The sequence below is a fragment of the Peromyscus leucopus genome, chromosome 3 (assembly GCF_004664715.2).
Source record: "Peromyscus leucopus breed LL Stock chromosome 3, UCI_PerLeu_2.1, whole genome shotgun sequence".
Lineage (NCBI taxonomy): Eukaryota > Metazoa > Chordata > Mammalia > Rodentia > Cricetidae > Peromyscus > Peromyscus leucopus.
This window is the reverse complement of record NC_051065.1, coordinates 155299008-155321498: the sequence shown is the minus strand read 5'-3', so window position 1 is coordinate 155321498 and position 22491 is coordinate 155299008. Positions and strand designations below refer to the sequence as shown.

At 48.6% G+C, this 22491-nt stretch overlaps 1 protein-coding gene across 2 annotated transcripts in view; it reads left to right on the top strand.

Annotated features, from left to right (window-relative positions):
• Window positions 1-492: 492 nt before the first annotated feature.
• Tsen2 (tRNA splicing endonuclease subunit 2) overlaps window positions 493-22491 on the top strand; it is a 54043-nt gene continuing 32044 nt past the window's right edge. The window contains exons 1-7 of one of the 2 annotated variants that reach the window (XM_028863986.2): window positions 522-563; window positions 3203-3264; window positions 5610-5818; window positions 9642-9723; window positions 14898-14934; window positions 20379-20898; window positions 22071-22148. In XM_028863986.2, the coding sequence (XP_028719819.1) occupies window positions 5630-5818; window positions 9642-9723; window positions 14898-14934; window positions 20379-20898; window positions 22071-22148 (906 nt within the window). In that variant the 5' untranslated portion in view covers window positions 522-563; window positions 3203-3264; window positions 5610-5629. Of the gene's footprint in view, window positions 564-3202; window positions 3265-5609; window positions 5819-9641; window positions 9724-14897; window positions 14935-20378; window positions 20899-22070; window positions 22149-22491 lie in introns of both variants that reach the window. The other variant, XM_028863987.2, reaches the window with a different exon arrangement.

Here is a 22491-nt window from a genome sequence, read left to right as displayed (position 1 = left end):
CACACCATTATTGCACCAGCGGGCACATCTTCTCTGGTAGGTCATTATTGTAGCATGCAGGGTTCATTACTGAATAAAATCTCACGTCATACTGAGGAGGTTAAGGGCACTCTTTGGGGGCAGGTCACTTCACATCTCGTCGGTAAAAATGGATCTTGTGTTAGACCCGTGAGGCGGTGAGCATCTTTAATCCCAGCATTGGGGAAAAAGAGGTAGGTGCATCTCCGTGAGTTCAAGGCCAGACTGGGCTACACAGTGAGTTCTAGGTAAACCAAAGCTATACTGTGAGACTTATGTAACATCAAGAGAGGGAAAATGGATTTTTAAGATTGCCGTGAGGATTAAGGCGGGATATATGACCCTGTAGGAATCCTCATTAGATTCTGCATGAGGTGGGGTGGAATGAACCATCTGCGATCCTGTGCGCAGGCGCGCCGCGCTAGGAAGCGGCGTGTCGGTTCTGCGGCTGCGCGTGCGACTGGTTTTTGCGGCTTCACTGCTTGACGGCTGTAGCACCGCCCCCAGGTTGTCCCGGTAACGGCGGGCACGCGTGATCGCGGAAGGTAAGCCTGACTGGAGGCTGGGAGCCGGAGGCCTGGCGGGATGCTGTGTCCGCGTGCCCAGCGTGGTGGCGGCCTCGGGCGCGAGTGGGGTGGGGGCTGGCTGTCACTCAAGCGCCCTTGGGCACACCGTCCTGCGGGCTGCCGAGCACTCTGCTCGGGCTGACAGTGGCCGGCTGCCCCGAAGCCAAGCTGGTCTGCCTTGGCCCTCAGCCCTGCACCTCAGCCCGGGAGCTGGGCAGTGAGGAACATAGAGGCAAATGTGTTTTCTAAAGATGAGCAGCAGCCCACGAGGGTGGGCTGAGGGTGGGGCTCAGTGGGCAGCGTGTTTCTGCGCCCAGCACCGGATCAGATCAAGCGTGCTTGGTGCCCGCCTGTAATCCCAACCTGTGTTTAAAGCCATCCTCCGCTACGTATTAAGTTTGAAGCCAGCCTGGGCTACGTGTGGCCCCGTCTCAAAAACTAAATGAAATAAATAAACGATAAGAGACCCACGGGTGAGTTTTGCCATGAGGGAGACTTGTGTGGCACCTGGTCCAAGAACGTTGGGAAATTAAATGGATCTACCCCTTCTTTTACTGTTTGTGCTTGGACTGACATTTTGGAGCATCTAAAGGGGGATAGGCAGAGGCAGAGATAGGAGTTTGAAGCTAGCCAAAGCTACATAGCAACACCAAAATTTTTAAATGAAAGTTAGACTAGCTCATCAGAAGAAGAAGAAAGGACAGGCCTTGCTTTCGATGGACAGAAATACACTTCGTGGTACTTTGGGAAGTGAAGAATAACAATCTTTGCAGGCACATTCTGCCCGGAGTCACTTCTCACCTGTACAATAATGCCAGGGCTGGGATTGTGGCTCCTTCAGTAGAGCGTTTCCTTTGAGTGAGCCAGGCCTTGGGTTCACTCAAGAAAAAAGCAAGTTACAGCCATTGCATCCAGCCTCCCACACCCCTCCTTCCTCTCTTTGTTCATGTACCTGGAACTCAGAGCAATCCTCCTGTCTTAGTCTGAGGATTACAGGCATGTACCACCACATCAGGTCTTACCTCTTATGTTTCCTAGTAACAGCTTCGAGCAAGTGGCTGACTTCAGCTTCTTTATGAAATAAGGACAGCTCTCCGGTGTCATGTGTGTGTACATGACCCAGTCAGTGTCTGGACCCCTGAACCTGCTTACCATGTTTCCAGGTTTATTTCCATTGCCCGTTCACATTGGTGTTCTGTTGACATGGCAACAAGAAACGTTTCTCTTTTTTTTAAGCTATGTTTAGTTTATCCATGTGAGTATTTTGCCTGCGTGTATGTTCTCTGCACCACTTGCAAGAGCAGACCAGGTGCTCACACCGTAACTACAGTCAGGAAGCAGTGTGTGGCTCCTGGGCTCTCTCTCACCTTTTTCTGTGCTCTAAGACCGGAGCCCATGGGATGGTGCCATCCACATTTGGGGTTGGGTTCATCCAACGTAGACGTGCCCAGAGGTTTGCCTCTTCAGGAGCGTCTCTCAGGTCGACAGTCATCATATCTAGTTACAATGCTCTCAGGAGAACAGCCCTTGGCTCCCTTACCATGCAGTAGCCGTAGTCAAAATGCTGTTCAGTATTATGCATGTCATGCGTGATAATGCTCAGATATGTTTCACTGAGAGGCCCAAGTACTTAACTTATTTGGTTTGTTCCTGTCTGGAACGCTCAGTTCTAAGAAGGTACATCCTGATGATTGCTTTCATATACATGCACATATATGTGTTTGCATGTATGTATGTGCACTGTAGCATGCAACACTTGTTGGGCTTCCTGAGGAGGCCAGAAGAATGTATCTGATCCCCTGGAACTGGAGTTGCAGGTGGGTGTAAGCTACCATGTGCGTACTGGGAATTGAACCCAGGTCTTCTGGAAGAGCATCCAGTGCTTTTAACTACTGAGCACCTCTCCATCCCCATGCATGGGTGTCTGTCATTCACTTGGTCTGTTTCCTTGTTCTTACTGAAGTTCCTGGCTTCATGAGAAGTTCCATGAAGCTGTCATCACATCTTAGCCAAGGCTTGTCATTTCTATTATTATTATTATTATTATTATGATGATGATGATGATGATGATTTTGCCAGTGTTTGCCTGCCTGCATGTCTTGTCTGTGCACCACATGCATGCAGTGCCCACAGAGGCCAGAAGAGGGCATTAGGTCCTTGGGACTGGAGTTACAGATGGGCATGAGCTGCCTGCCATGTGAGTGCTGAGGGTGGAACCTGAATCCTCTGAAAGAGCAGCCAGTGTTCCTGCCACATCATTTCTTTTTAATGGTCATGAAATGTTAAAGCCACCCACCTCCTCAGGCCCAGCTCTCCTAATGGATGCTGGTTCGAGGGCAAGGGCACCCCGATCATGGTACTCTGTCCTTTGTGAGGGGTTATGTGAGGGACCTTTCAGCCCCATGCAACGTCTCAGTTTAACTCTGACCCTAGACAGACGCAGGTTCAAATTCCCTGCCCGCCCAGTGACAGCACCTGTCTGTCAGTGGGAATGTGCACGTTTGCATCGACCGTGGCCCAGCAATGCTTCCTGTTGTTAGCTGTTACCTGCAGCAGCCCTGTGTTACATATATCCAACGTGCTTTCATGTGTGTCCGTACTTGTTTTTGTCTCCTTAGGTCAGTGTGAGACCCTGACCGAGTAAAGAGGTCTTGACTTCAGCTTCCTTGACTCCTTCTAGGTAATTCCTTGCCTGGTTGGTAGCTATGTGGCATCTTGCTCAGACCTGGTCCATAGTGAACAGACGCAGCCTGTGCCTGAGCAGGACCCACAGAGAGAGCCTGGGCTCTGGACTCCATAGCCCTGTGATTGTCCAGAGCCGTTGCTCACAGGGCCCTTTTCAGGCCTCACTGACCTGAATGTTGCCTTTGCTGTGAATTGGCATTGCTGGCACTCACTTCAAAACCGTTATCCCCAGGGTATGGGCAGTGCCGGGTCCTGTTCCAAGCACTCTTGGTTTTTTGGTGGGGTTTTTTTGTTTGTTTTTTGGGGCTTGGGGAGGTTGTTGTTTTGATTTTTTTTTTTTTTTGAGACAGGGTTTCTCTCAGTAGTTTTGGTACCTGTCCTGGATCTCACTCTGTAGCCCAGGCTGGCCTTGAACTCACAGAGATCCGCCTGCCTCTGCCTCCCGAGTGCTGGGATTAAAGGCCTGAGCCACCACCTCCCTGTGATCTGTTCCAAGCACTCTTGTAGTTGACATTTTCTTTGGGTTGCCAACCAGCTTCAAATAAAGACATGGAGACTTATTAATTATGATTGCTCAGCCTTAGCTTAGGCTTGTCCCACTAGCTCTTTTAACTTAAGTTTCTATTCCTCCACATTTTGCATCAGGACTTTTTACCTTTTTTTCATTCTGTACATCCTACTTTCCTTCTTCCTCCATGGCTGGCTGGCCCCTGGCGTCTGCCTGGCATCTCCTTTTCTTTCTCCTTAAGCCTAAATTCCTCCCTCTGTGTACTCTCCCTGCCCAGAAGTTCCACCTATACCTCCTCCTTTGCCATTGGCTCTTCAGCTTTTTATTAGACCAATCAGGTGCCTCAGGCAGGCAAGGTGAAACAGCAGCACATCTTTACATAGCTAAACAAATGCAACACATCTTTGCATAGTTAAGCAAGTATTCCACAACACACTGTGTGAGCCTTGGCTGTGAGAGGCTGGTTTTCGCCCCCTTTATAGATGACCTAAAGCCCAGAGAGGTGGGGGGGGGGACCTTTAGCCCAAGGTTTCACAACTAAGAGGCAGCAGCTTCCGGATTTCAGTGTGTGCACCACAGAAGCTAGCACACAGAGTATATCACAGCACAGCCAGTCTGGCTTCAGCGTCTCTGCACACACCCACTGGCATTTGGTGGAACATAACTGGCCCTTAAGTGACAGTGACCGTTACTTCTTTTTAAAAGTGGGAGCCAGGCATGGTGACTCACACCTCAGATCCCAGCACTTGGGAAGTAGAAGCAGGTGGACCAGGAGTTCATGGTCATCCTCACCTACGTGGTGAGTTCAAGGTCAACTTGGACACAACAAGACCCTGTCTCAATTAAGCAAACAAACAAACAAACAAAAAAAAAAAAAAAAAACAGAAAACCTGAGAACTGACTGTCCCAGAGCTTATGATGTCTCTTAAGGTCAGTCTTTGGAAGATGGAGATGTCACCTGACTCACTCTACTGAGGACACATTCTTGCGTGGTTTTATCTTTACATCCCCAGTACCTCTGATTAGCAGTCCCTGGGAGGCTCTGAATTCCTCTAGATCAAGAAAAGAAAAGTACTTTGTTATAACATGAACAGCTAAACGGTCTTATTAATTTAAAAAAAAAAAAAAAAAAAACGGAGCCAGATACTGGGGTGAAAGCTGAGAGATCAAAGGATTAGGACAAGCCACAGCCAACCTCACCTTACCAACTCCTCAGCCTCCAGAGAGAGTTACTTCCTGTATACCCATGTCTATATACCTTTCTGTGCCTTGCCATCTTACTTCCTCTCTCCACCCAGCTCTACCACTTCCTGTCTATCTGTACAGACCTCCAGACCTCTGTGGTTAACTAGTGTTGGGATTAAAGGCGTGTACCACCATGCCTGGCTCTGTTCCCAGTGTGGCCTTGAACTCACAGAGATCCGGATGAATCTCTGCCTCCTGAATGCTGGGATTAAAGGCGTGTGCTATCACTGCCTGACCTCTATGTTTAATATAGTGGCTGGCTTTTTCCTTTGATCCCCAGGCAAGCTTTATTTGTTAGAGCACAAATAAAATATCACCACACTTTGTCCTTTTAAGGAATTCTCAGGGTGTGAGGCTAGTCCTTGGTGCTACCAGCTTCAGTGAAGATAATGGCACTGGCTTCTTGGAGGTCTCAGGCTCGGGGACACCCCTGGTGACGGATCTGTGCCATCATGTCCTTGTCACATCTTCTTGGTCATTGTTTTAGAGATACTCTGCCTTCCCCCAGAGACCACATGAACCTGGTTCTAAGTGTGCTGGCTCTGTTGGTCTGTGGTTACTGACTGGTCCTCCTCCTCTGTCTCTAGAGGCCTGTTACCCTTGAAGAATGGCAGAGGCAGTCTTCCGTGCCCCGAAGAGGAAAAGAAGAGTGTATGAGAGTTACGAGTCACCACTGCCCATCCCCTTCAGTCAGGACCAAGGTCCCAGGAAGGAATTCCGAATATTCCGAGCTGAAATGATTAGCAACAGTGTGGTAGTCAGGGGCGTGGAGGACATGGAGCAGCTGTATGGAAAGGTAAGACCTGGAAACTGGTGACACCTTGAGCATCCTCCCACCCTTGACTGTGAGGCTGAGAACTAGACACGCCCAGCCACAAACCCACATTCCAACACCATAGGGTGAAGCCGCGTATATTAAAGACAGACAAGTAATTTACAGAATGTAATGGATAAAAACTGAAGATCACCCCCACTGACTTCTGTCCCTTCCCAGTGGTCCAGGGCCCAGCTCATGGGCAGAGCCAGGGCCTGTGGAAAGTTCCCAAAGGTCTCTGCTCTCCTTCCGTTCTGGGAACTTGTCAGATGAGGACAGCTTCTAGTTGTGGCGGGTATGGGCTTGAAGTGAGACTGGTGACTTGCTCCCCACCGCCCTCTCCCACCCACTCTCCGTGTTTGTTATCACTGGGGCATTTTAAAAAGCAGCGTGATGGACAGATAGATGGCTCAGCAGTTAAGAGCAGTGACTTCTCTTCCAGAGGCCCTAGATCTAACTCCCAGCACCAGTATGGCAGCTCACAACCGTCTCTCATTCCAGTTCCAGATGATCTAGTGCCTTCTCCTGGCCTCTGAAGGCACCAGGCACACATGTGATATATAGACATACATCTAGGCAAAACATTCAGACACATGAAATTTAAAGGTTTTGGTTTTTGGTTTTTCAAGACAGGGTTTCTCTGTGTAGCTTTGGAGCCTGTCCTGGAACTCCCTCTGTAGACCAGGCTGGTCTCGAATTCACAGAGATCCACCTGCCTCTGCCTCCCGAGTGCTGGGATTAAAGGTGTGCGCCACCACCACCTGCAGGAATGGATCTTTTTTGTTTGTTTCTGTTGGGGTTTTTTGGTTGGTTGGTTGGTTGGTTTGGTTTGGGGCTCTTTTTGGTTAGTTTTTGGGTTTGGCTTTTGTTTTTCCAGACAGAGTTTCTCTGTATAGCCCTGGCCATCCTGGAACCTGCTGCATAGACCAGACTGGCCCCCGAACTCAGAGATCCACCTGCCTCTGCCTCCCTAGTGCTGGCATTAAACATGTGCATCACCACTGCCTAGCAAAAATAATTTTTTAAGTAGCCTGGATGAGATGTAGCTTATTCTAACTGGAGGTGGAGATTTCTGCCTCGACCACCTGTTCCCAAATACCCAGCAGCCACTTCCCAAATTACCACACAGAGGCTTATTTAATTATAAATACTTGACTGATGGCTCAGGCTTATTACTAACTAGCTCTTACATTTAAATTAACCCATTTCTGTTAATTTCTATTAACATGGCCATGGCTTTACCAGTCCTCTGGCATCTTGCTTCTTGGGCAGCTGGCTCTCATCTCTCTCGACTCCACCCCTCTTCCTCTGAGTCCTCAGTTTTTTTGTTCCATCTAACCTTATCCTGCCTTGCCATAGGCCAAAACAGCTTTATTATCAATCAATGAGAGCAATACATATTCAGTGTACAGAAGATCCCACTGCAGCTTATAGCCATAGCCAAGAAGTTCACCCTCCACAGCAGACCTTTAATTCAGTGACATCATGAGTCCATAGAGTGGTCCCATGTCACCACCACAGTCCAGTGCTAGTGTTTGTGTGTTTGGTTTGGTGCTGGGGATTGGGCCGAGGGCCTTGTGTTCCACCTCTGAGCTGTACCTGCCAACCCCTCTGAAGTCCCTCATACCTGTGACACCGAACCCCACTTCCACTCCCAGCCCAGGACAGCTGCCATAGGGGCATCCTGCCTCTCTACTTTTTCTAGAAAGCTTGCAGTAAGGTCAGCAGGGCCCTGGTGCACTAAGGCCTCGTTGGGTCCTATCTGTCTACAGCTCACTGCTGAAGCCTTTGTTCACAGTGTGCAAGGTGAAATGAGGCTTTACATAGCTGACGTTTTAATCATCTTTTTATTATTTGATTTTTTTTTCTGCTTGTCTATAGTCAAAAGCAGGGAAAGAAGCCCAGGCGGCATGGACGTACGCCTTTAATCCCAGTACTCGGGAGGCAGAGCCAGGCGGATCTCTGTGAGTTCGAGGCCAGCCTGGTCTACAGATCAAGATCTAGAACAGACACCAAAACCACACAGAGAAACCCTGTCTCAAAAAACCAAAAGAAAAAAAAAAGGCAGGGAAAGTATTATTTAGGGGAAAATCAGCAGGAAAGAGAGGGATGCTTCCAGTCCAGAGTGGGAAGGAATCCAAGAGGCCTTCGTCTGCAGTGGGCATAGCTCGCACTCCCACACACAATGCACTCCTGAGCCACGTGAGAAGAAGCTGCCCCTGCCTGCTCTGGTGCCTTCAGGATGCCAGGCGCAAGCTGAAGTGATTCCTCATGAGATAGGCGAGCTGGTACTGAAGCTGTGGGGCTTGGAGATAATCCATGAATGAAGTAACGGAGGTCCTAAATTCAGACCCCAGTTCCCATGGGAAATACTCAACATGATGGCATGCAGACATGTGCACACATGCGCCTGCACACCCATCTGTACACACATGCGCCTGCACACCCATCTCTGCACACGTGCACCTGCACACCCATCTGTACACACATGCATCTGCACACCCATCTCTGCACACGTGCACCTGCACACCCATCTGTACACACATGCATCTGCACACCCATCTCTGCACACGTGCACCTGCACACCCATCTCTGCACACGTGCACCTGCACACCCATCTGTGCACACATGCACCTGCACACCCATCTCTGCACACATGCACCTGCACACCCATCTCTACACACATGCATCTGCACACCCATCTCTGCACACGTGCACCTGCACACCCATCTCTGCACACATGCACCTGCACACCCATCTCTGCACACATGCACCTGCACACCCATCTCTGCACACATGCACCTCCACACCCATCTCTGCACACGTGCACCTGCACACCCATCTGTACACACATGCGTCTGCACACCCATCTCTGCACACATGCGCCTGCACACCCATCTGTACACACATGTGTCTGCATACCCATCTCTACACACATGCACCTGCACACCCATCTGTACACACATGCGTCTGCACACCCATCTCTGCACACATGCACCTGCACTCTCATCTCTGCACACATGCGCCTGTACACCCATCTCTGCACACATGCGCCTGCACACCCATCTCTGCACACATGTGCCTGCACACCCATCTCTGCACACATGTACCTGCACACTCATCTGTGCACACATGCGCCTGTACACCCATCTCTGCACACATGCGCCTGTACACCCATCTCTGCACACATGCGCCTGCACACCCATCTGTGCACACATGCACCTGCACACCCATCTCTGCACACTCATCTCTGCACACATGCGCCTGCACACTCATCTGTGCACACATGCGCCTGTACACCCATCTCTGCACACCCATCTGTGCACACATGCACCTACACACCCATCTCTGCACACATGCACCTGCACACCCATCTCTGCACACATGCACCTGCACACTCATCTGTGCACACATGCATCTGCACACCCATCTCTGCATACATGCACCTGCACACCCATCTCTGCACACATGCACCTGCACACTCATCTGTGCACACATGTACCTGCACACCCATCTCTGCACACATGCACCTGTACACTCATCTGTGCACACATGCATCTGCACACCCATCTCTGCATACATGCACCTGCACACTCATCTGTGCACACATGCACCTGCACACTCATCTCTGCACACATGCGCCTGCACACCCATTCTGCACACATGAACACCTACATATACCACAGAGGAGAGAATGTGTGCTCATTAGAGAGTCAGGGAAACGCGAGGCTGTTAAACAGTTGTCTTCTGCCGCAGCTGCAAACCGAACAACTGAGCATCAATGACCATGTTTTCTTCTTAAAAGGGCTACTTTGGAAAAGGCATTCTTTCAAGAAGCCGTCCGAACTTCACAATCTCCAATCCCAAGCTGGCTGCCAGATGGAAAGGTAAGCCATGCAGCTTTCCTTTGGCACTTACATGTCCTGGTCCATGAGATGGTAAGTTCTGGAACAGAGGCACACCAACAGTGTTCCTGCTGGGAAGAGTGCCTACAAGAACTTGCGTCAAACAGTTTTGTTTTGTTTGAGTTTGACTTTTTTTTTTTTTTTAAAAGAATGTTTCAGCCAGGGTGATAGTGGTGTATGCCTTTAATCCCAGCAGTCGGGAGGCAGAGCCAGGAGGATCTCTGAGTTTGAGGCCAGCCTGGTCTACAGAGTGAGTTCCAGGACAGCCCAGGATACACAGCGAAACCCTGTCTCAAAAAAAAAAAAAAAAAAAGTCTCACTACTTAGCCCAGGCTGGCCTTGAACTCAGGATCTCCCATGTGCCAGCAGACCAGGCAAAAAAAAATCCTCATGGTTCTTGGAAATGTGTTTCAGCTTCCTTGGGATGGTCAGAAGTCTTACTCATATATACAGGGCCCTGGTTTCAATCCTTTGCACCTCAGAAGACAGGGAAAGATTCGTCTGGCTCTTTTGGACACCTGGTCTAACAGGATGGTGTGTGTATGAAGTTCTGCCTGCCTGTGGCACTGTCAGAATGAGCTTGGTGTTGTATTTGCAGAGGTAAAATGTACACTATGTACTACAACTATGGCAGTGTTCAACACACTGTGGGGCTGCTGGTGAGACGGCTGGCCACCAATCCCCCCCTTACGACCTGAGTCAGATCTCCCGGGCCTGTTAGTCAGGGTTCTCTAGAGCACCAGAACTGATAGAATCAGAGAGAGAGAGAGAACACGTGTGTGAGTGTGTCGTTTATTCATATGGGATTTATTAGCATGGTTCATAGGCTATGGTCCGGCTAGTCCAACAGTGGCTGTCTGTCTCCTGACAGAAAGTCCAAGAATTCAGTAGTTGTTCCGGCCACGATGCCGGGTGTCCCAGTCTCTAGTACATGTGGGAATCCTGAAGAAGTGGGCTCTAGTGCCACTGAAGGAACGCCTCAGCAGCAGGATGGATGAACAATGAGGATGAAGGCAAGCGGGCAAAAAGCAAAAGCTTCCTTCTTTCCTGTCCTTTTATGTGGGCTGCACCAGAAGTGGTGGCCCAGATTTAGGGTAGGTCTTCCCACCATAAATAATCCAATCAAGAAAGGTTCCAGCCAGGTGGTGGTGGCTCACGGCTTTAATCCTAGCACTTGGGAGGCAGAGACAGGTGGATCTCGTGAATTTGAGGCCAGCCTGGTCTATAGAGCAAATTCTAGGATAGCCAGGGCTACATAGAGAAAACCTCTCAAAAAAAAAAAAGAAAGAAAGAAAGAAATTAATTTATAATTCTTTTCTCCTAATATATTTTCCAAGGCATCCTCATAATTAAGCAATACCCGTAAGTTAAAACATAGAAGAATTGCCAGGTGTAGTGGCACATGCCTTTAATCCCAGCACTTGGGAGGCAGAGGCAGGTGGATCTCTCTGTAAGTTCGAGGACAGCCTGGTCTACATAGCAAGTTCCAGGACAGTCAGAGGTACATAGTGAGACCCTGTTTTGAAAAAGATTAAAGAAATTAATTAAGGGTTGGGGATTTAGCTCAGTGGTAGAGCACTTGCCTAGCAAGTGCAAGGCCCTGGGTTCGATCCTCAGCTCCAAAAAAAGAAAAAGAAATTAATTAATTTTAAAACTGAGTATAGAGCAGTGGTTCTCAACCTTCCTAATGCTGTGAACCTTTAATACAGTTTCTCATGTTGTAGTGAACCACAACCATAAAATTACTTTGTTGCTACTTCAAAACTAATTTGACTACTCTTATGAATCATAGTGTAAATCTCTGATATGCAGGATATCTGACATGTGACCCCCCCAGGGGTCATGCCCCACAGGTTGAGAACCACTAGTATAGCAGCTCAGACCTATAATCCTAGCAAATAGGAAGCTGAGATGGGAGGATCACCAACTAGAGACCCTGTCTCAACAGGAAAAAAAAAGCAGGGTTGGGGGATGTAAAATGACTCATGTAAGAAAGTGTAGAAATTACCCACACTGAGGTATTAGTTCAGCCGCTGGTCAGAACCCTAAATGCCTGACAGTGTGCTGAGCGGTGAGACTGTGGCAAACTTCCATCACCACAGGGTGTGTTTGTGTGTGTGTGTGTGTGTGTGTGTGTGTGTGTGTGTGTGTGTTTGTGTGTGTGTGTGTAAGTGTGCATGAGCGAGCGCGTGCGTGCGTGTATATTCATGTGGCATTACTGAGGGAATTTAACCATGTTTAGCAAAATTATATTTGTATTCTCCCTGTGAGTCTAGATTCATCTTAACAATACACTGGAACAAATGGGAAGAAAAGTAGCACAGGCTGTTCACTGAGGCCCTGTTTGTAACACTTAAAGAACAGAAAGAGCCCAGTGAAAGAGAAGAGTGTTAATAGCAAACAGTAGTATGTTCATATAGCAAAATGCATAAGCTGGGCAGTGGTGGTGCACACCTTTAATCCAGCACTTGGGAGGCAGAGCCAGATGGATCTCTGAATTCAAGACCAGCCTGGGCTACAGAGCGAGTTCCAGGACAGCCAAGGCTATACAGAGAAACCTCATCTTGAAAAACAAAAATCCATAGACCAGGATAGGGTTGAAGGCTCACTGTGATGTTATTAAACGAGAGAATAAAGCTGTGAGCTGTGGTGATACGAAATGGAAGAAATATGTATTTGGAGGCTAAAGAGATGGCTAAGCCTTTAAGAGCACTGGCTGTGCCAGGCGGTGGTGGCGCACACCTTTAATCCAAGCACTCAGGAGGCAGAGGCAGGCGGATCTCTGTGAGTTCGAGGCCAGCCTGGTCTCCAAAGCAAGTGGGAGCCACTGCCCTTTCCTGGCCTCTACGTACACATGGTGCACAGACATACATGCACGTCTTCAAACAATGTTTTGAAAAGGCAATCCATACTTAATATATTTGAAGATGAAAGGGTTTGAGGAGGTAGATATTGTACCTGACTTAAAAATTACACAAGTGTACACGTATGGTTACCCCATTAATAATACAGCTTTTATGTTTTCTTATACCAGCTGAAAAGTAAGAATAAGACCAAGCATGGCCATGTAGTTCTGTAATCCTAGTACTTGGTAGGCTAAAAGGAGGCTTGTGAACTGGGCAGCCTGGGCTACCTGCAAATGAACCCTACCTAAGTAAATAAATACTAGAGTGAAAGCATAAGTCAGGCATGGTGACACACACTGAAATCGTAGCACTTGGGGCACTGAGACAGGAGGATTGTTGTGATTTTGAGGCTACCATGTTACATAGCAAGACCCTGTCGCTCAGAGGTACAGGATTTGCCTGGTATGTGGGCATCCTGGATTCTGACCCCATCACACAGCAAAAACAGGATCAAGGCCAGACTCTGCAATTCTGCCTTGGAAAGCTCATCAATATAATGTATGCTTACAAAACTTAAATATTTCAAAGTAATCCTTCTTTTGTGAAACTATTAGGGGATGGAAAGATGGCTCAGCCATTAAGAGCACTTATTGTTTTTGCCCAGAACCCAACTTTGGTTCCCCACTCACAACTGTCTGAACTCCCACTCCAGGGGATGAGACTCCCTCTTCTAGTATGGAGTTGCCCATACACTCACACACACAGTGCACATAAATAAAAATTTTAAAGTCTTAAAGCCAGGCACAGCACTGCATACCTTTAATCCCAGTACTCTGGAGGCAGAGGCAGGCTGAACTCTGTGAGTTCAATGCCAGCCTGATCTACATAACAAGTTCCAGGCCAGCCAGGGCTGCATAATGTGACCCTGTCGATAGATAGATAGATAGACAGACAGACAGACAGACAGACAGATAGATAGATAGTCTTTTCCCTTTTTTTCTTTTTATTTTTGTTTTTGTTGTTGTTTTTTCAAGCAGGGTTTCTCTATGTAATGGCTCTAGCTGAAACTCAATCTGTAGATCAAGCTAACCTCAAACTGACAGAGATCCTCCTGCCTCCACCTTCCAAGTACTGGGTTTGAAGGCGTGCACCACCACCACTACCACCACCACCACTACCACCACCACCACCACCACCACCACTACCACCCCACCCCCCGAAGTCTTTTATTTTAATCAATGGGTTAGGTTTAGCCAGTTAGTTATATACCACCCTGGCAGTAGCTGTCTTAGGGAACACTCACCTACTGGTCAGCCCTCATGGAAGAGACTTTGTCCATTTTCTCCTGTCAGAATGTCTCCGATCCATAAACTGCCCCAGAATCCACCTGTCCTTCTCAGTAGACTTGTTGCTCCTCCCTAGGCATCAAATTAAACATCCTCTGTCCAGCCTCCTTAGCCTGCAGATGAATCTGTGTCAGTGTCCTGTTGCCGTGAAGAGACACCGTGACCATGGCAACTCTTACAAAGGAAAGCATTAAAATGGGGCTGGCTTACAGGTCAGAGATTTGGTCCACTGTCATCATGGCGGGGAGCATGCAGGCAGACCTGGTGCTGGAGAGGAGCTGACAGACAGTTCTACATCAGGATCCACAGGCAGCAGGAAGAGAGAGACTCTGGTCTTGGAATAGGCTTTTTGAAACCTCAAAGCCAGTGAGTGGCACACTTCCTCTGCCACACCCCCTCATCCTTTCAAATAGTGCCACTCCCTGGGGACCAAATATTTAAATCTGTGAGCCTACAGGGACCATTCTCATTCAGACCGCCACAGTGCTGAATTTGAGAAGGGAGACAACTTTCCAGAAGCCAGAATGAGGGGGTCTAGGCCTGAAAGCTCTAGAAGGAAGGACTTGTCCTCCCTGGCACCAGCAGCAGAGCTGGACCCCCAGCCCGGTACCCCAAACCACACCTCCATCAAGGGTCTCTCCAGCCCGTACCCCAAACCACACCTCCATCAAGGGTCTCTCCAGCCCTTCCTGCTGAGCTCGCACACAGGGCCCAAGCACTCCCACAGACGACCTGCCCCCTCACGTATCTGCTTCGGAGCTGGGGCTGAGGCTCTGAGGGCCCGTCCAAGCCGGCAGGAGGATGTGGGTGCAGGGGAGGGCCGCAGTCAGAACAAGCCGGCTGTGGCCGATACATGTCACCGTCCAGCTGTGTGACTGGATCTTGAAATTATCTGTCTTTTTCGTGGGTTTTGTTCCCTCCAAGGAAGTCTGTCTGGAACTAATAGAACGTCTTTCTGTTCCAGGTGTGCCCACAGACATGCCCATAATCACCTCAGAGAAGTAAGTGAGGGCGACCTTGGCTTTGGTGTAGCTGTGTCTTCTCGGGTCTGGTGTTAGATAGTCTGTATGATGCAACCCTGTACCTTTGTTTTCTCCTGATAGGAGATAATACTTGGAAACTGAGTCTGAACTTAATGTGGCTCAAATCCCATCTGAAATGTGTTGCTTGTTCAGGTCAGTCTCCCGAAACACCAACTGCTGTCGTGTTGAGAATGTGTTCTTAAGTCCTGAGATGCTGGGACTCAGGTTCTGAGCAGGAGTCCTAGCCCATGTGGGCAGATGGTCCTGCCCTCTTGCTTGCTCTACACACTGTAGGGCCAGAGGGTTTCACGGAAGTCCCCGTTAACCCCTCTCAGACACTCTGGAAGCATTTCCCCTGACTCCACAGACACCTGTCTGATGTCCAGCTAGTCCCAACATGCCCATGGTCCTGCCCATGCGACACCTCTCCTAGAATTTCCCCCACTACAATCCTCTCTACTGCCCCACATACTGGGCCCAAGGCTCTTTTCTCTGTGTCATCTCTCACATGCTTGGGTTCGGAGTCAGTTCCAGGATATCAAGGCCAGACCTGGCATCTCTGTAGCCTGGACTTAGTGGTCCCTTGATAAGACTAAGACTAAGCCTGTAATCTCAGCACTGAGACAGTAGGATTGCTATGAGTACAAGGCCAGCTTGGTCTACATAGTGAGTTCCAGTCTAGCCTGGGCCACAGCCTAAGCCCCGTGTCTTGGTCAGGGTTACTATTACTGTGATGAAACACCATGACCCAGCAGGTTGGGGAGGACAGGATTTATTTGGCTTACACTTCCACAGCACTGTCCATCATAGAAGGAAGTCAGGACAGGAACTCAAACAGGGCAGAAACCTGGAGGCAGGAGCTGATGCAGAGGCTGTGGAAGGTGCTGATTGCTGGCTTGCTCAGCCTGCTTTCTTACAGAACCAGGACCACCAGCCCAGGGATGGCACCACTCAAAATGGACTGGGCCCTCACCCATCAATCACTAATTAAGAAAATGCCCTACAGGCTTGTCAACAGCCCAGTCTTATGGAGGCATTTTCTTAATTGAGGTTCCCCCCCTCTCAGATGACTTTAGCTTGTGTCAAGTTGACATAAAACGAGCCAGCACACCTTTCTCATAAAACAAAACAGAGGTCTGTTCATACCAACCCTCGTTCTCTCCGTCAGGAGCTATTGTGGGCCATGACGCAAATACAGAAGATAGCAATTGATAATTCATATGTCAAACCACCAGATAAATAATTCTCTGATGGAGGAACCCTGTCAAGCAAGGTTTATGGACCATAGACTCTGAAAAACAGGTTGTTTCTGTCTGTAATTTCACATTTGCAAAACCAGCTCTGGAATCTCCCCATTACCATGCATTTTCATGCTATGTGTACATGTAATCCCATGGTTATATCTCAATCTTATGGACACATATTCTGTGGATGGCCAAGAAGATGACTTCCCATTAAGCTGTATAATTTTGATGAACTGAAACATGCTAAGATATCCTTCATAACTAGATCTATTGTCCCACGGGGACTGTGAGACCCTGGGAAGCCTGCTTTGTTATTTTAACTCAGACTAACATAAGAAAACAACAATTTCCCCCCAGTCTATGACAAACCACAGACAGTTAGCTCATTCATAACCTTAGAGCAATTTCAAACTAAACTAAATGCCTCATATGATTAACCTCCACAAAATACACAAGGACAAATTCTCAGAGGTTTTATTATAGAATCAAGGTTAGTAACACAAAGCAACCTAAGATATTTTGCCAATTCTTTGCTTGCTAAGTCTGGCTGCTAAAGACCTGACTCTGTGCACATCTCTCTGCAGCTTGTCTCACCCTGCACTGTGCCCCCAGCCACACCAGGAACCTTGAAACCTTGCCTTGCCGTGGTAAATGGCTCTGCCTCTTATTGTGTACTCAAGGAATGTGCTATGACCTTCAGAGGTAGCTTTATAACTTTTTATTATTGAAAAAAGCCTCCTGTAAAATAGAGAGAGAACTGTGTAGAACAGAGGAGAACTAGAAAGAATTAGAACTTAGAAGGGATTAGAACTAGGAAGAATTAGAGCTATAAAGAAGAATCAAAGAAGATGACGCTCAGATCATGTGTGAGTCTTTTTCCCTCAGATAAAAAGCCATAAGTTTAGCTACACTGGACCTCTTCCTCAAACCCTGTTTGTAGCCTTGGAGCTGGTCTCCACGGACTGAATTAGTTCTCTAGTTCAGATCCCGGCCCCTCTGTAGAGTCTTGCAATGCCGAGTCCACAGTCATGTTCGCACTTTCTAACCTGCAACGGCAGGCAGAGTCTCACAGCCCTGTGCCCTGCTGAAACTCAGCGGCACTGCAGGGTCTGCCGCGCAGGGGCCCAGGAGTGCCTCCTCAGCTCAGGTGTGTTTCCTTCAGCTGCCGGCCCAAAGGACTGCAGGCTCAGTGACACAAAACAGCAGAAGTGAATCTGCAGTCCTAGAGGCCAAAAGACCAAAATGCAGGTTTTGACAGGGCCCTCCCTCTGGAGGGCACGGGAGGACCTTTCCTGCCAATCTCAGCTTCTGGTGGTGCCTGCAGGCCTTGGTGTTCTTAGCCAGTCCCTGCCTCCAGCATTGTGTGTGTGTGTGTGTGTGTGTGTGTGTGTGTGTGTGTGTGTGTGTGTGTCTGTGTTTCCTCCTTCTGTTAAGTGCCCCAGTCAGGATGACCTCATCTTAAATGGAAACAATACACTAATGGAATAGCTTTCCCATGACTAAGTGGGCTCAGCGCCAGAGTGAGAGGAACTGACACATGGGAACAATGAAGCAACTGTTTATGGCAGTGATGCTGGAGTGTGTTGTGTAAGAGGTGCTGGGCACATGATAGACTTCTCGCTCGTCTCCTGAGTCCTCACCCCAGCCCATGAAGACCCCTCGATCCTCCTGATATCCATGTTCTGCAGGTGAGGAACTGAACCATGGGAAGTTAAGTTCCTCGCTGGAGGTCAGAATTGGGCCTTCCCGAGCTGACTCTGGAATGGCCCAGATAATAAATGGGCACGGTTGACCAGGTAGAGGAGGGGGTCTGGCCAGTGGAAGAGCATGTTCAGAGCCTGGGAACCTGAGAGGTGTGGGGTTCTTGCAACCGTGAGTGGGTTTGCTGCCAGTCCTGGCTCCTCCTCCCTGTGCCCTCTCCCCCTCACCTCCCCCGAACCCCCCAGCACCTACTCTGTTCTTACACTCCTCCAGGACTTGGCTGTGTAAGGTATTTCCAGTCGGCAGGAGGACACCACTCTGGGACCCACATGCCGCATACCCAGACCATTTGCTGTCGTGCTCTTTCCTCTCTGGTCTTAATTGGGAATTCTTCTGCACAGTCCTGTGGCCGCTCTTGTAGTATTAGGTCGTCTGAGATACTACAAGGCAGGAATGCAGTGGCTGTGGCTTGTGACAGAAGAGGGGAAAGGCAGAGGGGCCCACATCTGCTTTCTTACTATGAGGGCTTCAGGGGTAGCGTAAAACACAATTTGTCTCAGCACACGTTGTATTCAAACCTACACATGGCCCTGGACCTGACTCTTCTGAGTCTGAGCTAGCACAAAAAAATCTTCTTTCTAGATCTTTCCTGCATTTCTATTGTGTGTATTGGTCACCGGGCCACCATGTCCCCGATGATAAAAGGTTGTATGTGACAACATCTCTGTGAGCCAGTAGGACTAGTGTCCCCAATTTTGTCGGGGAGGAAATGGAAACAGAAGCTACGTAATCTACACGGTAGTAAATGATGACGTTCAGGCTAACCCCCAAACACGCGGTAACAGATTCTCCACATTTTATACTGTTCTGCTACAGGTTTCAGAGTAGCCTTGCTCTGTTTCAGCCTTTAAATCTAAGATTCAGCCAGGCCTGCTGACACAGGCCTGTAATACCAGCTACTCAAGAAACTGAGGCAGAAGAATTGGCAAGTTCAAGTCCAGCCCAGGCAGAGAGACCCTGCCTCAAAAAAAAAAAAAAAAAAAACCAGGGGTGGGGGTGATGCCCGTGGTAGAGGGCTTGCCCTTGCTTGTGGCCCTAGGTCCAATCCCCAGAACAGCAAATGAATGAGTCAAAGATTCAGCCCCAGTGAACAGGGATGGATGCTCATCTGTGTGTAGGAAAACCAGTGTGAACAGCTTGGGGTTCTGATGAGCCAAGGGGAAGCAGACACCGGTCTTTCTGGGCGCAAAAGCCAGTTTGCCTGCTGGGTTGCATGAGACATGACAGTTTGTGCGCCCTGGTATATCCAGGCATCGAATGAAATGACATGTCTCTTCTTGGGCATGCGCAGAGCTACAGGAGTTGGCTGCTGAGATCAGCCTTCTGCTGGTCTTTGGTTTGCAACAGGTTCCGATTCATAGGAACACATCCCAGCAGTGACCTGACCCAGCCCTGTTGACTTCACCATGGTCTTTATACCTTGGCAAGTACTCAGCTTTTTGAGTGTAGAAATGTAACGTGTTACAATATGCTAAAGATTATTCTGGGGGATTTATTTCTCTCTCTCTCTGTGTTGTGTGTGTGTGTGTGTGTGTGTGTGTGTGTGTGTGTGTGTGTGTGTGTGGTGACTAATCTTGAATGTCAGCTTGACACACATGGGAAGAGGAAACCTCAGTTGATTGCTTCTGTCAGATTGGCCCACAGAGCATTTTCTCAACTGCTGATTGGTGGAGGAGGGCCCAGACCACTGTGGGCAGCACCATCCCTAGGCAGGTGGGCCTGGGCTGTATAAGAAAGCTAGCTGACCATGAGCTAGAGAGTGAGCTAGTAAACAAAGTTCCTCCAAGGCCTTTGTTTCCTTCCCTGCCCCTGGGTCCTACCTGGAGCTTCTGCCCCGTCTTCCCTTTATGGTGCATGTAAGCTCTAAGGTGAAATAAACCCTTTCCTCCCCAAGTTGCTTTTGGTCAGAGTGTTTCATCACAACAGAAAGCAAACTTGAACTGTATATAAGGCAGATCATTTCTTTCCATATCCAGTGATCTTCTTGGGTACTATGAAAAATATTGATTCAAATTCACTTTCCAATACTAAATGAAGGGTCTTCTATTATGGAAGGAGTATCTGTAGAGAACAATGTGATAACCAAGATTAAAATAAGACAAAATGGATCCCAGTAAAAGGCAGTATTTTCTCTGCCTTATTTACTAGTGTCTCTTGGTTTTAAATTACATACGTTTTTACACTTTGATAAATGGGGATTAATTTTGTCTAAGTAAGCAAATGATATCAAAAGGCCAGTGACGCATGCTTGTTGATTGACAGGCGTAGGAGAGTGTGAAGGAGGCAAGCTCTGCTTGTAATCCACCGGTGCTTCAGGAAAACTCCACATCTTGGTGGGACATCTCGTAACTTTTTTGGTCATTTTGTTGTCTTGGAGTTGAGACTCGAGTGTGTTATTAATGGTGTTTCTGTTGACAGGTTTCAGCATCGAGTGGAATGGGCCACGGATTTCATGCGTAGACAGGGCCACGATGAGAGCACCGTGCAGAAGACCCTCACAGACTACATAGAACCACTTGAACTTCCTTGCAGAAAGGGGGAAGAGGAGGCCCCACGGCATGACCCGCTGAGTTCTGAGGCCGGCTCCTCCCTGGAAGGCAGAGTGGGAAAGGATGAACTCTTGGTGACCACTGGAGGTGCTGGACAGTCAGATGACCTACAGGGTCTTAACACACACTCAAAGGACTGTCTGCAGGAGGGGCCTCGCCACGCCACACTCACTGTGGCTAGTCCATCTTGCCTTAATGGACATGTGACAGAGGACACCACAGTTTTGCCCCAGGTCCCCAGCCACAGGCAGGAAGTCCTCGTTCCTCAGGATGGCCTGTGGCCTGAAGACAGCAGCCAGGCAGCAGGAGAGAAACAGGCTGCTCATGAGTATGTCCTCGTAGAGGAAGAGCTGTGTGATGTCCAGGAGGAGGAGGCCCCAGATGAGAAGGTACGGAGAAGGAAGTACCATACTCCCCTCATCTGGGCTCCAGTTACAGTCGACCACAGTCTGAGAGCATTGCTGTTTGTCTTGGCTTTTAAAGAGAGAGTCCCCCTTCATTGCTGCTCTCTGTAGTGTGTCAGGATCCCTCTCCTTCCTGCTAGTCATGGTTGTTCATCTCTCACTGATGCAGACTTCACCGTGACTGGAAGTGGATAGGAAAAGTAGGCCAATGGGGTCAGTGCAGTCCTCAGTTGGGGGCGCCCACCAGGACATGTGGGGCATGTCCCCTGGAGTCAGAGACTGTCAGTCATTTCTCCAGAGCCACCTGCTGCTGGGCAGGCCTGTGGTCAACACTGGGCCTGTATGACGCTTCTGAGGCCACCACGAAGCACGGCCCCCATTGCACAGTAGTTATGAGGGCAGTTTCAACTAAAATTCAAATTTAAGGGAAAAAAATTCTTTTTAAAGTAAGTTAAAACAAGTAATTCTCGGTGTCTTGTTTGGAAGAAGAAACACGGTGGAATTGCCTGGTCTCAGGTACTCCTAAGAGAATAAAGATTTTGACACCTAAGAACAGATCACAGCTTGTGAGTGGAAGACACTGTGTCGACAGTGGAGCTATCCCATCTGCAGGGACAGTCCACAGGACAGTGCTAGCAGAGGAAATCAGACCATCCTTTGTAACACGAATTGCTAAGTGGTCTTATAAAAAAAAAAACCATGCCAGATGTTGGGGTAAATGCTGAAAGATCAGAGAGACAGAGGAACAAGCCACTGCCACGTCTCCCCCTCCAGGACTCCTCAGCCTGAAAAAGCTCCAGCCGAAAAGGGGTTTGTTCCCGTCTCCTCAGGCCTTATATACCTTTCTCCGCCCAGCCATATTACTTCCTTCCTAGGGCTGGGATTAAAGGCCTGTGACTCCCAAGTACTGGGATTAAAAGTGTGTGCCACCACTGCCTGGCTCTGTGTTTAATCTAGTGGCTTGTTCTGTTCTCTGATCTTCAGGCAAATTTTATTAGGGTACACAATATATCACCACAATCCTTTTCCATGAAGGTTATTTTACTCAACAGCTTATAGCATTGAATTTATCAAAAAATGTTTGGGGATTCAGTCTTCATGACAGGTGGTGCTCACCGGTGCCCAGGTAGTTGATTCTCTTCTTCCTTTCTTTGTAGTTGCTGCAAAGAAAGAGACTGGTGTGCAGAAGAAATCCATACAGGATCTTTGAGTATCTGCAGCTCAGCCTAGAAGAGGTATGTATGCATCTTGCTCTCTCAGCCCTGGACACCTGTGCACCTGAACCCTACTCAAAGAGCTGTTCTGTATAGAAGCTAAATATTGAAATTCCTGCTGGGATGCTGATCCTCTTTCATCAGTTCTGAGAGTGTGTTGGAGCTGGGCTGTAGCTCAGTGAAATCACTAAAATGGTGTGTGAAAGCCCTGGGTTCAAATCCTCAGCAAGGAAAGAATAGGAGCTTTGAGCATTTAGGGGGTTTGTATGAGCCCCCCCACACACACACTCCCTTTTCCCCCTCCTCCTCCTCTTTTTTCTTTTTTTAGATAGGTTCTTGCTACATAGCCCAGGCTAGCCTGAAT